General features: G+C 49.5%; 2 protein-coding genes across 2 annotated transcripts; both read left to right on the forward strand.

Moving 5' to 3' along the window:
* M421DRAFT_426508 (uncharacterized protein) lies at nt 1-2,828 on the forward strand. Its single transcript, XM_033594419.1, has one exon. It carries the CDS (start codon nt 408-410, stop codon nt 2,757-2,759), a length of 2,352 nt encoding a protein of 783 aa, XP_033443027.1. The 5' UTR covers nt 1-407; the 3' UTR covers nt 2,760-2,828.
* A 5,602-nt stretch (nt 2,829-8,430) lies between these two features.
* Nucleotides 8,431-10,623, forward strand: M421DRAFT_10234 (uncharacterized protein; the record flags this gene model as incomplete). The annotated part of the gene is made up of 2 exons (XM_033586761.1): nt 8,431-8,464; nt 10,304-10,623. The coding sequence occupies 2 exons, from the start codon at nt 8,431-8,433 to the stop codon at nt 10,621-10,623; spliced, it is 354 nt and encodes a 117-aa protein (XP_033443028.1).
* Between the last annotated feature and the right edge of the window lie 2,650 nt (nt 10,624-13,273).

The following is a 13,273-nucleotide window of genomic DNA, read 5'->3' on the forward strand; positions in this document are numbered from 1 at the left end:
CCGCCGGCCACTACGCTGCCTGGCAACTTTAGGCCCTCGAATGTGCTTGACACATTATTAACTCCGCACATCGCTTCGGTCATATCGGCGTCTATCCCCGCAGTCCGACACCGTTAAGACACCAAGATCAGCAGAAGGATGGCAAGTGCTGCTCTACCAACCTACAGAATGGCATTGATTCCGTCCACTGGACGACGCGTGTAATAAAAGCCACTGTAGCGGGAGTTGTTGGAAGTCTCCGCTTACAGACAAGCGCGACATGGTCAAATACTCGCGCGACAATGTGATGCAGGTGCAATTGAGATCGCAGAAGAGGGCTGCTTTCAAATATAACAGTCATGTCAAGACATCATCACTCCTTGAGTGGACATAGGTAAAGCATCGTGGAGGTGGTCCTGAGGTCGCGCATGCCTGTTATGTCGCACCCGCGAAAACTTATCGCGACTGCCTGCTGCACGCGCGCTAATCCACCCGATTGGGTCGGTGATGTTGACCGACTGCCTCTACACTCCCTCGGCTCGACCAGCACTACGCCATATACTGCCGGCGGAATGCCTCCCTCCCTTCGTTCGCAGGACAAGCTCCCAGATGAATTCGAATCGCTGCTGCAAAGGCTGCAGGAAGCACGCACGCATCAAGAGTGGGCAACAACGTTACGCGCAACCGTCCAGGCGATCCGTGCACAGCGCGCTTCCGTTGATAGCTTTTTACATCAACTATGGGAGACTGTACATGAGAATGAGATCTTTGGTAGTCGTCCCAATGACACGGATGGTTTGCCTGTTCCAGATCACTGTTTCCCAAGAAGCCCGAGCCCTGCTATGTCAACGGCGATGCAAAATTGGGGAAGCAACTGCTTCGAGGTACTCTGGCGCCGAGGCGCGTATATCCCGCAGCAGTGGAGTCAGAATTTTGGCCAGCATATGGTGTACCTGGCCAAACACTTCCGGCTTGAGGTGTTCTCGCAAGCTGCTATAGAAGTGTTGAGGAAGAAGCGTCCGACCGGCAAAAAGACAGCCATTCACGTCACAGGTTCTCGGCTCCTCCAAACCGCAGATCTACAAGATATTAGACTTCAGCTGCAGCCGAACAAGGTCAAGAGAGCAGGCACTACATCAACGTCCGAGTACACGGCGAAACGCACTGGAAGCGAGCTCGACAATACTGCAGTCGTCGCAAGCCTACTGGTGAGAAAGAAGACACGCACATTGCAAGATACTCCAGAACAGGCACGGGCAGCGCAACACGCAGATTCAGGGCTCCATGAAGCGCCTACACCATCGCGTTCTACTACTCGGGAAAGTTCATACATCTATCCAGCAAGCCCAAGCAGTTCTCAGGCTGCAGTGCACGACCCTCTCGCGGACGAAAGGTTTGCTGAACCACAGCTAACGTACGAGAGCGACATCACGGACGCAGACGCCTTGCCGCGTTCCGTGCAAGGTAGGAAATCAAGAGCATCCGAACCAAATTCATCTCCGCAAACTCAGCCGTTGGACCGCATCAGGCTAAGCTCTGATCCCAATGCCCCACATCTGGACCAACGGTCGGATATCCGAGAATCAGACGCATACCTCCTCAGCGCGAGCGAGCTCACCGATGACAATTGGGTCAGTCATCTGACTGTGTTTACGGTGCTCCAGCGAGTCATGACGCAGAGAACAAGCAGGCTGTATGACATTGGCAGCCTGAGCTGCCTTTCTTCTTTGGATGACTGGAGCCCAACAATGCCGACGAGCTTCGACGACCGATTCCTTCTTATTCCATTCAACTTACCATTGACCGTCGGTTTGAAGCCAGAGAGCGGAGAAGACAGGATGCGCCACTGGGTTCTCATCGAAATTGATAACCAACAACGTCGATACCGTGTGTTCGACCCTCAGATCGAGATCACACAGAGCCGGAAATCCGAGGTCATGAGCATCATCAGAAACATGACAAGTGGTCTAGACGCTGCAGAAAATGCAGAATCAAGACCATGGACCGATGCAACTCCTTCATCAGGCATCCCGCAACAGGATAGTCCAGGAAGCTGCGGTGTCTACACAATGTACTTCACGTTGTGCCTTGCAGCTCGGGCCAACATCAAGGACATTGGTAGTCTTGTGTTGCGGAGCTTCTTCAAGGCTCTAGTCGCAACTGATGCCACAGGCTGCACGCCACTGATTCTCATAAGTCCTGCTGTGCTGCCTGCCGAAGATAACCAAGCCGATTCGCACATAGACATTGCAGCACTTGTCAGGAGCTGCTCAGATCTCCAAGTTTTGTCGTCAGAGCATCTACCTACAATCTCTTCGTTGATGGACCAAACGTTCGAAAATTTGACAACGGACAAGACAGAACTCATGGCATCGATACAAGTAGCCACAACTCGTCTTGCGATGCTGCGCGAGTACCAATCGAGTCTTGAGACTCTTCGCGCTGACAGTTTCTTGCAACATCACACCGACCGCGCCCTTACCGCGCAACAATTACTTACCCGCAAAGTCATCAGCCAAACGCGGCTTCTCGAGCGGCGGCTATTGCAAGCAGAAGTTTCCACAGCCAGCGTGCAAAAGGCTCAGTCGATCCTATCCACATGGCAGGCCACAAGCGCTCAAAAGCTCCAGGAGCAGAAGCGGCAATACCAACTTGCCGCAGAGAGGTTCAACAGAACCTACACCAAAGAGCTGGAAGACATAAAGGCGAGGCAGAAGTTGCTCGAGCTTCGGAAGCACGCTGCAGAGGAGGCAAGCTTACGGTTTCAAACACTGTTTTAGTAGCTTATCGGTACGATGAAGGTGACTCGCAATTGTTGTAGCTTCGCTCAAGTTAATATTGATCTGGTCCCAAGATGTTCTTTTCGCCTCCTTGTCACAGAGTAGCGTTTTCCCAATGTTTTCGCGCAGCGTATTCCGAACTCGCGAAGTCGCAAAGTTTGTTATGAATCATCAAGTGAAGAACGTAAGCTACTCGCACAACTTTCCTGCTCGAAGCTCGACCAGCTTTCGTCTATCGCTATAGCGCTTAGTCTTTGCTTTTGGAACATTTGTGTAGAGACTTTGGCAACCTCACCGTTGATGTCGGCGTTTCTCGCCACAGCAACATTTTCCTTTGCAGAGTTTGGGTCGCCTTGGCACTACAGCAAGTTGCCATAGCCTGACAAGTATGCAGGATCCACATCCTCGGCGTTTGGTTAAGGCCGTCCGTGTCATCGATGGCATCCATGTTTGCATCTTCGATGTCATGGTCTAAGCCCCTTTTGGCTGCTGCGTGCTCAGGACTGTGCGTATTGTCATCCCTGGCATGACCTAGTTGATCTTAGTGTGCGTGCCGGCTGTGGTGCGGGCGTTCTGCTTCGACTACCAAGGATGCATCTTCACCCGAGCTCTCGTTGCTGCCCTCCCCTTGAAAACGACCTTATCGTCTTCAACCTTACTCTTGGTCTCGAAATTCGTCTTGAGTGATGCCAAATGTCCGCCGCTCTGCGAGCTTCGCCTTGAGCGAGGACTGAAAATCAGTGAAAATCAGTGAGGCAATCAGTGCAGGTTTACAGAACAGCCTCGGCGTGGACTGTTACGCTATTTTAGCCTGGCTTTTCTAAGTTCGATTACGCTTCTGCAGGCGCCGCCATTAGCTTCCCAGTAGACTATCACGTTCGTAGAGGCTGTGCGGTGAGCGCCTTCGGATCCAGCGGCGGTAGTATTCAATTAAGAGAGACGTATGGGTATTATGCGCGTGAGCAGCCCCTACTATGAAAACCAAAAACTTCCATCAACAGCTTACCAAGTTACAGGTTGAGGAGAAGCTCAACCGTGATATTTGGAGTCTCTCTGAGCTAAATGCTTCGTCAAAACGATAGTCGTTGCTTCAGGCCGCGAGGCCGGACCGTCGTTGCAAAATTGCCTTGGGAGAACCAGGGGGTAAGTGATGTGGCTCACATCCTTGACAACATCGGCGTCTTCAGAGGGGCGAAGCTTTGATCTTGCGGCATTGTTTGCTATAGTATATCCAGCTAATTTTTTCTAGAAATCTGGTATTGCGTGTCGACTAGCGTACCTGTATGTTCTGTTGGTTTGTTGGTCTCTAGGTGTGAGGAATGCTTATTAATTGTTTTTCAGGGTTTTGCACTGCATGCCACAAATTACTAAACAGCTATCAACATATAGAATGATCTGGCCCCACCTACGGGGCGGCTAGAAAGCGTGTTTGATGTCCTTCAAAGCTCCCGTCGCTTCGGCATCGAAGACGTGAGCGTCGGATGGTCGCTTTCTTTTGCCGTGGATGACGTAGACTCGCTGTTCGCTGCTAAAAATTGAATCAGTGTTATCAGAGAAGGCTAAAAGTGTACAGGAAGGAAGGGACCGCTGTTCAGAGTCTGCAGAGGCAATCTGGCTGACATGACCAGTCGTTAGATAAGCTGCAATCCTCCAACTACCACAGTGTGCCGCCTTCTCTCCGCTTGCTACCCGCCAGCTCCAAGTTCTTGGCCAAGCCGCCGTCCGCAAGAACTACTAAGCGTTTAGGTTCTGTCAAAGTTTCGCTGAGCTACCAAGATGCTGTAATTCTGTTACTGAGAATCCAGATTTCTTATTTTCACTGTAGCCAGCTAAGCCTGGCCATCCGAGAGACATTGCCTGGTCAATTGTACTGGCCTTTGGGACCGTGTCTAGCAGCGTCATTTGCTAGCCTACGGCACGTTCAAAGACCGCCTTCCAAGACTTAAACGTGGCCATCATAATCCAGTGCCATTTGTCTCCTTGAAACTGCCCATCGCTGCAAACTCTCCTTCTGCACCTAGTTTGGCCGCGACTTAAAGTCATGAACCCATTCTTGATGGTCTCCTTCTGGCTTGCATTACTCGACCTCCTTCCTCCAGACGCGGCTGCGTAGGAACACCAGTGATCTGTTAGACCATCTCTGGTGGTCTTTGCCTACTGATTGTTAACAGCGACGCAATGCTGCAGTAGGCTCTTCTGGTGATGCTGGTCTCGTGGCTCCCCAGGTAGCGTTAGATCAAGCTCCCGCGTGGCCAGGCTGATTAGGAATGCTGGGACTGTCTCTCATCGGATTCTTCGTGACGGAGCATGCCATTTTCGCTGCCCTGTACCCGCTCCTCCATGCAAAGTGATACAGTCAAAACTTACGCTCTGAGTTGGTGACAATAAGTCTGGCGTGCCGGAGTCTCCTCAGACCGCGAGAGGTTTAGGTGCCGTCGTCGCTGCTGCCTCAGTCTGAGACTTGTTGGAGTAGTGATTACACTCCCAAAGCCTTGGCAATGACGAAGCAGATCACGATCAGTTCGATGTCTTTAATGTAGCACCCCGCTTCTTGGCGTGACTCGCAGAGTATTGGCTGAGCAGTATAGATCGTGCACGAGGTATTGCAGATCCTGGTGTGGAAAGCATCTCTCGCTGCAGTAGTATACACGCTAGCAGTGTCTTCCAGCCTTGTATCGTCGTTCGTGTTGCTGCTGTGGACTAGTCTTGCCATCCAGGGACGTCAGGTCGTGAATAGAGTTGATTGAGTCATGAACTACAGAGCTGGAAGAAGTGCTTAACATCAACCAAGTGGTACTTTCGTTGCCTGGATAGCCAGATTTTAGTTTCCAACGTCATGGTCATTCGTGGCGCTCATAGGCGTCACCAAGAGAGAGACACCATGCGTGAGTGGCCTGTTGTAGTGCCAGTCATGTTGGTTCTGAGGCGAGCACTTGCATGTGGCATCCGCGACGGCGACGACGGGATTCAGGCTGTGTCTTTTGACGAGACTAGTCTCCCCCCTAAAGACCTTTGACGTGGACACGTTGTTTAGACCGGTAGGCGTGCAGAGCCCATATTGCCTTTCCTTCTCTCCGCCCACCTCGACTTTGAGCATGCTATCAAGCAGCTCAGAGTGCTCTTGCATATACCCGTCAGTCGCATGTCAATGTTGCCAGCTTCGGGTCTGTCCACAACCTGGCATCATCAAACACTGCTCTCAACAGATTTCTGTAACTCTCCGCTTTCGCTACTGTCCTCAACGTCACTGTGCCCAGGACAAGTTCTCTTCAGTCGCCTTCGCAAATCCTTGTAGGTCAGCCAGCTGAAACATGGCTAGCCTGAAGGGTACATCAGGGAAAATAGACTAAAGGGTCGAAGGTCCTGCTTGAGTATTGCTGTCCGCTATAAGCCTATACCATAGCTTCGTTCCCCATACGCAGCCCACATTGTCAAGCGTTTGCCATCGGTCCGCATATCTGCGCCCACTCCGCCACTCACGTTATGTGTTTGTCCTTCTCCAGCTTTCCTCGTCATCCCTTGCTTCCAGTCACGTGTTAGGCGACATGATATGCTTTTTCGCCTTGACATCACACTAAGATGGCACGTTATTTCGTGAGGGTCCTCTTTTGTCGTGACTCCTGCGGGGAGAGAGGGGGTTTTGGTGACAGACGATGTTTTCTAGAGGTAACGGTAGCGAGTTTAGGCTTAGTAGAACAATGCGGGGCATAAGCACGGCAGTAACCTCGAGCAAATGGCCTGTCGCCTAGAACACACAACAGTCCCAATGTAACACATTGGTGGCCTTTAACTAGGTGATACAACGGCGCTTTCTCCACCAGGAAAAACAAACGCCAACTTTAACCTTCACCAGCTCGCCGCCCAGCCGAGCTTTGCGCCGCGCGCTTGAGACTGCTTCCTCCTGCAGCTTCAACACCATTTCTAGACAGAACTCAAGTCCAGGCACCAACATGTTTGATACTCACAGTTTCTCCCCTTTCCTCACGCAGGAGACCCGAGCATGAAAGACCTCCTCACAACTACTCGTTTCCGTCCCCACCCCGGCCAACACATATTCTCGCTCGACCAGCTCTTGAGACCTTCCACTACAATCTCAACTCCTTCTACTTACCCAACCTCATGCACCCCATCGGCTTGGCCATTGAGATGATTTTCCTCTAGAGTCACAGCCTCTCCTCTCGATACAGCTCCTCCATCCCTGTCTAGAGCTGAGTTGGTCCAGCGTAGATGATCTTCGCGATTTGAGACCATGCTAATCTTCTCATACTATGTTCAAGATTGCATTGACTTTGGCCTCGTCAAGAGCGTCGAGCAGGACTGAGCCATGCATAGGCCGCGGTAGCCGGATATTTGGTTCCCGTGCTCAATTTGTTCGCCGGCTGCGCTCAGTATACCGCCCTCCATGAGTACAAGAGAAATACCAGCGGTACCGCCATTTGGCCTGCGATACAAGCCGTGGAGAACATGACAGTAATTACTGATGGGACTTTTGCCGCATGAGCTCCACAGTTTCATTCATTGTGGCAAGAATCTTTGCATAACTACACTGTCTGAGACTTCTCCGTGCTTGCGGTCTACAGTAGTGACATTTTCCTTCCCTTCAACATATTAACATACTGATGCTGCGCGCTATCAACGACGCAAAAGGGCCATTGTCACCTAGACCTTCAGTCAGCATCGCGCGTGCTCTTCATCTTGACATGGGCAGCTGCACGACCACGTCGACCTGCCTTTTTCAAACCTTGGGCCCAAGGTTTGATGCTGTTTCTGGTGGTAATCAGTCTTACAGAGCTCCAGCTTCCGTTGTGCGGTCTGCATAGATTCAATTTTGATCCCTCTGGTCACAGCGACGTCTTGACACTCACCCCCCTTGCTGTTCGCCACACTCTTCTCCGTCTTTGCTATTCTCTGCTTCTTATCCATCGTAATTTATCTCTTCTACAATACCAGTCTCTTGCTGTTACGTCGCCATCTTCGGCTGCTGGTCTTTAACAGCAAGTTTCCTGCTGAGCATCGAGATCTTGGGAACCAATCTGCTGCGCTCCCGATTGGCCCTGTCATGCAACCTATCAATGGTCTCGCTTCTTTCGTGGAGAACTTCACTCGATTGCAGTACAGCTCTGCAACCATCAACATTACAAAGCTTGCTAAAGTGCCTACTTTCGCCGCGGGCGATGTCCTTGCAGGTAGCCTCAACCACCGCGGTTTCGGCTTGACTAGCAGTGCAATTGTGGTTATCTTTTGCATTTGCGTGTTGATTAAAGTTTCGTGTCCTCCAGGTACAAAGCCGCAAGAAAAGCCGCGCGCCATGTCATACCGCGCTCAACCTTGTTGTGGCTCACAGCCCGCGGCGAAGAGATGCCAACGCCGTACCTCACCTCCTCCAAGTGACGAGTGGTCTTCTATGAAGAACCCTGCCTAGTATCACAAGGTGCAGAATTGCCTCGCTCAGTGCGATTACGGTAAGTAAACGTTGCATCATTCCCTTGCTCAAGCATGCATTGGAACAAGAAGACAGAGAAAATCGCGACGAAACAGGAGAGTTATGAGTAGGCCAGATAACAAGTAGGCCAGTACAGTCACTGTATTTGAGATACCACCAACAGAGATTCTCCAGCCCACTGATTGTCAAGCGGCGGCTGGTTTATGGATTGCGGTAAGCAAGCTCGAAATGGACACAGCAGACGTACGCACACCACGACCGAGTAAGTCGACTGCAGCCTAGCATCGCCCACTTATTGCAAGTCAAGTGCTAAAGAGACCACTCGGAAGCTCTGGCCCCAGTTACACACTCGTCGCTATTGACGAGTGATGAAACCCAAGAGCGTAAGCTACATGACACCAACGCTTCGCTCTCATCCTTGTATCCCTTAATTGCTATACGGCCGGCTTGGAAGATTATCCCGCTGCTGACCATCACCCGTCTATACCATTTCATTCTCATAGTGGCGGCTATTTGTTCGAACAAGGCTACTTAGTCATGAGCAGCACTTCCAATGCTGGCTAGTCTGTAGAATAGAACCTTTTCAAGAGGCCCGACTTCTGTTCCTGCATAACGTGACGCTACGCAGCAGACATTCGATCCATCTTGCGAAAGGAAGGAAACGAGGCGGTCTTCTCGGGCGGGCTTGTGCTCTGAGCACAACAACGGCCTTATCTCTTTGAGCGGCGCCTTGCCTAGCGGCGGCCTAACAAGCCTTGCACACCGTTTGATGTAACTCAGCAACTCTTCACAGAGGGCGTTCAACACAGGGTCTCTAGCAAGAATACATGACTGCCGCCACTCTCGCTGGTATCTTAGCTCACTTTAGTCGAACTTCTATCCTCTACAGCCTGTCTTGAAAGCCCTTGCCACATAGCCGCGATGAGATCGACGCTCAAATTTCGGATGTGAACTTCGACAGGGTAGCTCTGGTGAAGCCTGGGCGACCGCCGAGCTCATTATCCCACCACTATGCTCCGTTTGTGACACTTATTGAAAGGTTTCAGGAAGCCTACCCTGAAGACGGACGTTTGACGTGCAGTGGCCCGCTCTTGAGCAGAGAATATAGCGCAGTGGACCTTCATGAAGCAGGACCGCCGCCTGAGGTCATCAGTGTTCCGGCTAAAAGGAATGCTGGAGTCCGAGAGAGTGAGCTTCAGGAGGTGCACGCAGCGTGTACAGCGCCGTAGTCGTTGGGGACGGAGGTTGTCGCGGTTTAGGACCTCTCCTTCTCAGCCTCTGCAGTCGCAACTCACCTTTGGTGAGGGCGCGATGCCAGCAAGGGCTAGCGCTGTTTACAATCACTTACCTACATGTACCGTTCGTAGCTTCACAAAAATACAACCTCAGTTTAATCCTTAATTCCTTGCGCACTGCTTGCACTCACTGCGATAGTTATGAGCCTGGCTGCAACCTAGGATTGTTCTCACCTGCTGCTGCAATCGTCACTCTACTTGAGTCGCATGTTGCTATACCGCGTCTACCACAGCGCACCTGTTACCGCGTCCACCCACAACGCACATTGCCTGGATCTCTGCCTAGATCCATTCATACACAACTACAGCCTCTGTAATGGCTGCTGAGTCTAATCCTGCAGTAACGCGTGTCGCTGTTATACTCAACACACCTGACGACTGGTTTACCTAGTTGTTTATTCGCCAAGACGTTGCCAACCGCTACAGTCTCTGGCAGTACATTAATCCTGACGTAGCTAGGGAGCTTCTCCCTGAGCTGACGGAGGCTACTGAGCCTTAACTCATCGACTACCAGGCTGGAGCTACTAGGCTCTCTGACCTAACTGCAGACGACTAAGAGTCTTACTAATGGGAATGTGATTGATGGGAGCGCTGCTGCTCTAAGTACCGCACCTAGAAGAAGGCCTTAGCCAACCTGAACACAGACATTAGCAAGACAATTGCTGTATGCTACATCCACCTAATTAAGGATCACAAGACACCCTACAACTAACTAGTCGCTCTTAAGAAGTTCCTTTGTCCAACTGACGCAACTCGCCGCTGTGAGCTTGCTGACAAGTACAACACTCTTAAGACTGCTCCACAAGCTGCAAAGAAGATTGAGCAATGGCTCACTGACTGGGTATACATCACCACCCAAGGCAAATTAATCACGCTGCTGGAAACTGACGGCAACCGACCGCAAGAGGACTTTCTGATCGCCTGCAAGGCTCTGGATCAGGAATATGCTACGTCCTGCCTACGCGAGATCTTCAAACATGAAGCGCGTGGCACTACTGCAGAGATCTCATCTCTTGAGACATACGTTGCTGAGATGACCACATACCTACGCCGCACAAAGCCTCAATCTACAGGCCTGGCAGTCTCTGCTGCTAAGCTTAGAATCACAAAGCCAACTAAGACTTAATTAACTAGTTGCAGTCACTATAACAGTGCACAATTAATTCCTACCTGCGTATGTAGGAAGCAGCATTGGTACACTAACTGCTTTATCCTAAATCCACGCCACCTAGCACGTCTGAAGACCTATCAGCCTGCAGCTGAGGCTGTACGCAAGGTTAAGGAAGCGTGGAAGGACTCTAAGATCAACACGCGCATTAAGGCTGCTCTTGCGAGATAGTTAACCCGCCAACCTTAGAACACTAGATCACTGCGAGTTGATAATAGTAAGCCACCTGTCAACACTGACACGTTCGTGATATTAACTGGCCCATTACTTAAGCCTCTCCACAACGGCCACGACGGCCACAACAGCCACAACAGCCACAGCAGTCACGACAGGCACAATTAAGTTGACCACAATGATGAGGTTGTTATTGCTATTAATGCTCACACTAAGCCTATAGGATCTCTTACAACAATAGCTGTTGATAAAATTACTTAGACTAAACTACGCAATTAATAGATTGTTAATCTAGGATCTAATACGCACGTTGTTAACACAGAGGTATAGAAAGGCTAGAGGAGGACAAGTAACAATCTACAACGTTGTTCTATTAACACTGGCAATACCTGTATCCTAATTACCGCGTGGGGAATAATAGAACTTGTTGTCTGTACACCACATAGACAGCTAATGCTGGAGCTAACGCACGTCGCGTACGTTGAAGGCTTCTTAACTAGTGTCTTAGGACTTGCTCGCTGCTGATCAGAGTTAATCTACTTTAACTCTGGCCGCGACGTCCTGTACATGCATCAACTAACTAACGTTATTACACAACTTGAATACAATGGAGGACACTAGCTGATTAATGCTGAGCTATCACGCCGACCGCCGCTGTCGCTTCTCTACTTACTGCTAAGTACGTTTAGGGCATTATATTGCCCATTATACGCGCCAAAGCCTGCAAACGTTGTTGATTAACGTGATGCTCATTAAATCTAGGGCCACCTAGGTTAAAAGGCAGTTAACTAGCTTAAATTAAACGTTACTAGCGTCTAACTAATAGGAGACTACATAGACTGTCTCTGCTAAACCTACACTAAAGCTTAAATAACTTACATTATCTTAAGACGCCTAGCTAAGAGCCATGCACAATGACTATTCTTTTAAATTGCAATAGACTTAATCTACATTATCCCTGTGGGAGAGGAGTGTATTAACGGCAGCAAATACGCTCTACACTCTATAGACGAGTACTCAAAGTGGCATGAGATTGCTACAATCAAGTGAAAGGATAAGCTAACACTTACTTGTTAGTTCATGGCCTTGATCTGTTGAATCCAACGTGTGTACAACGCGGACGTAGTCGCCATCTGTTGCGACAACAAGAAAGGATTTGGCAATGATCTGATTAGCACGACAGAAGAGCTAGGAATGCTATACGAGCCTGCTCCAGCTAGTACAAAGGAGCTAAATGGACTCATTGAGCGCGCAGGCGGAGTTCTCACTCAGCGAGCTCGCGCTATGCGCATACACGCTCACCTGCCCAAGAATTTATCGCACGAGATGTATTGCACCGCGGCATACATCCTCAATCGCACGCCCACTGAAGCTCTGGACTGGAAGACACTGTATAAGGTTATATAGGGACAAAAACCACTCGTCGCTTATATGAGACCTATAGGATAACGCGCCTACGTCTACAACCGCAACCTAAGAGCTGCTGACAAGCTTGAATTGCGCACTCTTATTGGCTACCTTGTTAGCTACTATGGCACTAATATCTTCCGCATATGGCTGCCTACAAGGGATACTATTATCGTCACACGCGACGTTGTATTCAAGCCTACGCTCTTCTTTAATAGAATAGATGGCTATGCCTCTACACTAGGCTGGCGGAATGGGTATACTCCAACGTCCTTCGTGGGTACCCCCCAAAACTTTGTCAATAAAACATGGATTCTAGCGAAATAGGGCTTAAAAGAAAGAAAAAAACTACCTCTACATTTCTGTAGTAGAGAGTTTTGTTATAACTATTAAACTGCACAAGCTAGAGGCTAGAAAAGGTTAAAAAAGGGGGGGTACCTAGCAAGCATACCCATTAATAGGTATACTTTGCTAGGTAGTGTTAATAACTTAGCTAATACTAGGCAGAATAAGCTAATTCTTTTTTTATTAGAAGGCGCAATACTAGGCGCTTCTATCGAATAATAGATTATGTAAGCGTATCTCTGCTAGTTAAGAAGCTATAAGCCAAAACGTAAAAAAGCATACCCTACCCATCCGCCAGCCTACTCTACACTAGTAATTAAGGAGGTAATTAAGCTACTTAAATATCTAGAGATACCACAGAACAACAATGTTAGTATTAAGGATCTATTAACTGCTCACCAACGCTGTTGCTAAACAGCACCTGTGACCTTAGCTTCAAGAGCTAGAGGCTCCTAGTTAGGGGGTGAAATAACTAATAACGCACTTAAGGCTAACAACGCACCTAAATTAACTTAACAATAAATTCTAACTCCTACACTATTAGAGGAGGACAACACAATACATATAGTTCCTAAGGGCTATTGCCAACAAGGCAAGAGAGCGCCACAGGACGTTAATCTTAATCTAACTAATACAAACCTAATTATCTCTAGCAAGCGCAATCTAAAGCTAAGAGATCTAA

Source organism: Didymella exigua, assembly GCF_010094145.1.
Source record: "Didymella exigua CBS 183.55 unplaced genomic scaffold M421scaffold_60, whole genome shotgun sequence".
Taxonomy (NCBI): Eukaryota; Fungi; Ascomycota; class Dothideomycetes; order Pleosporales; family Didymellaceae; genus Didymella; species Didymella exigua.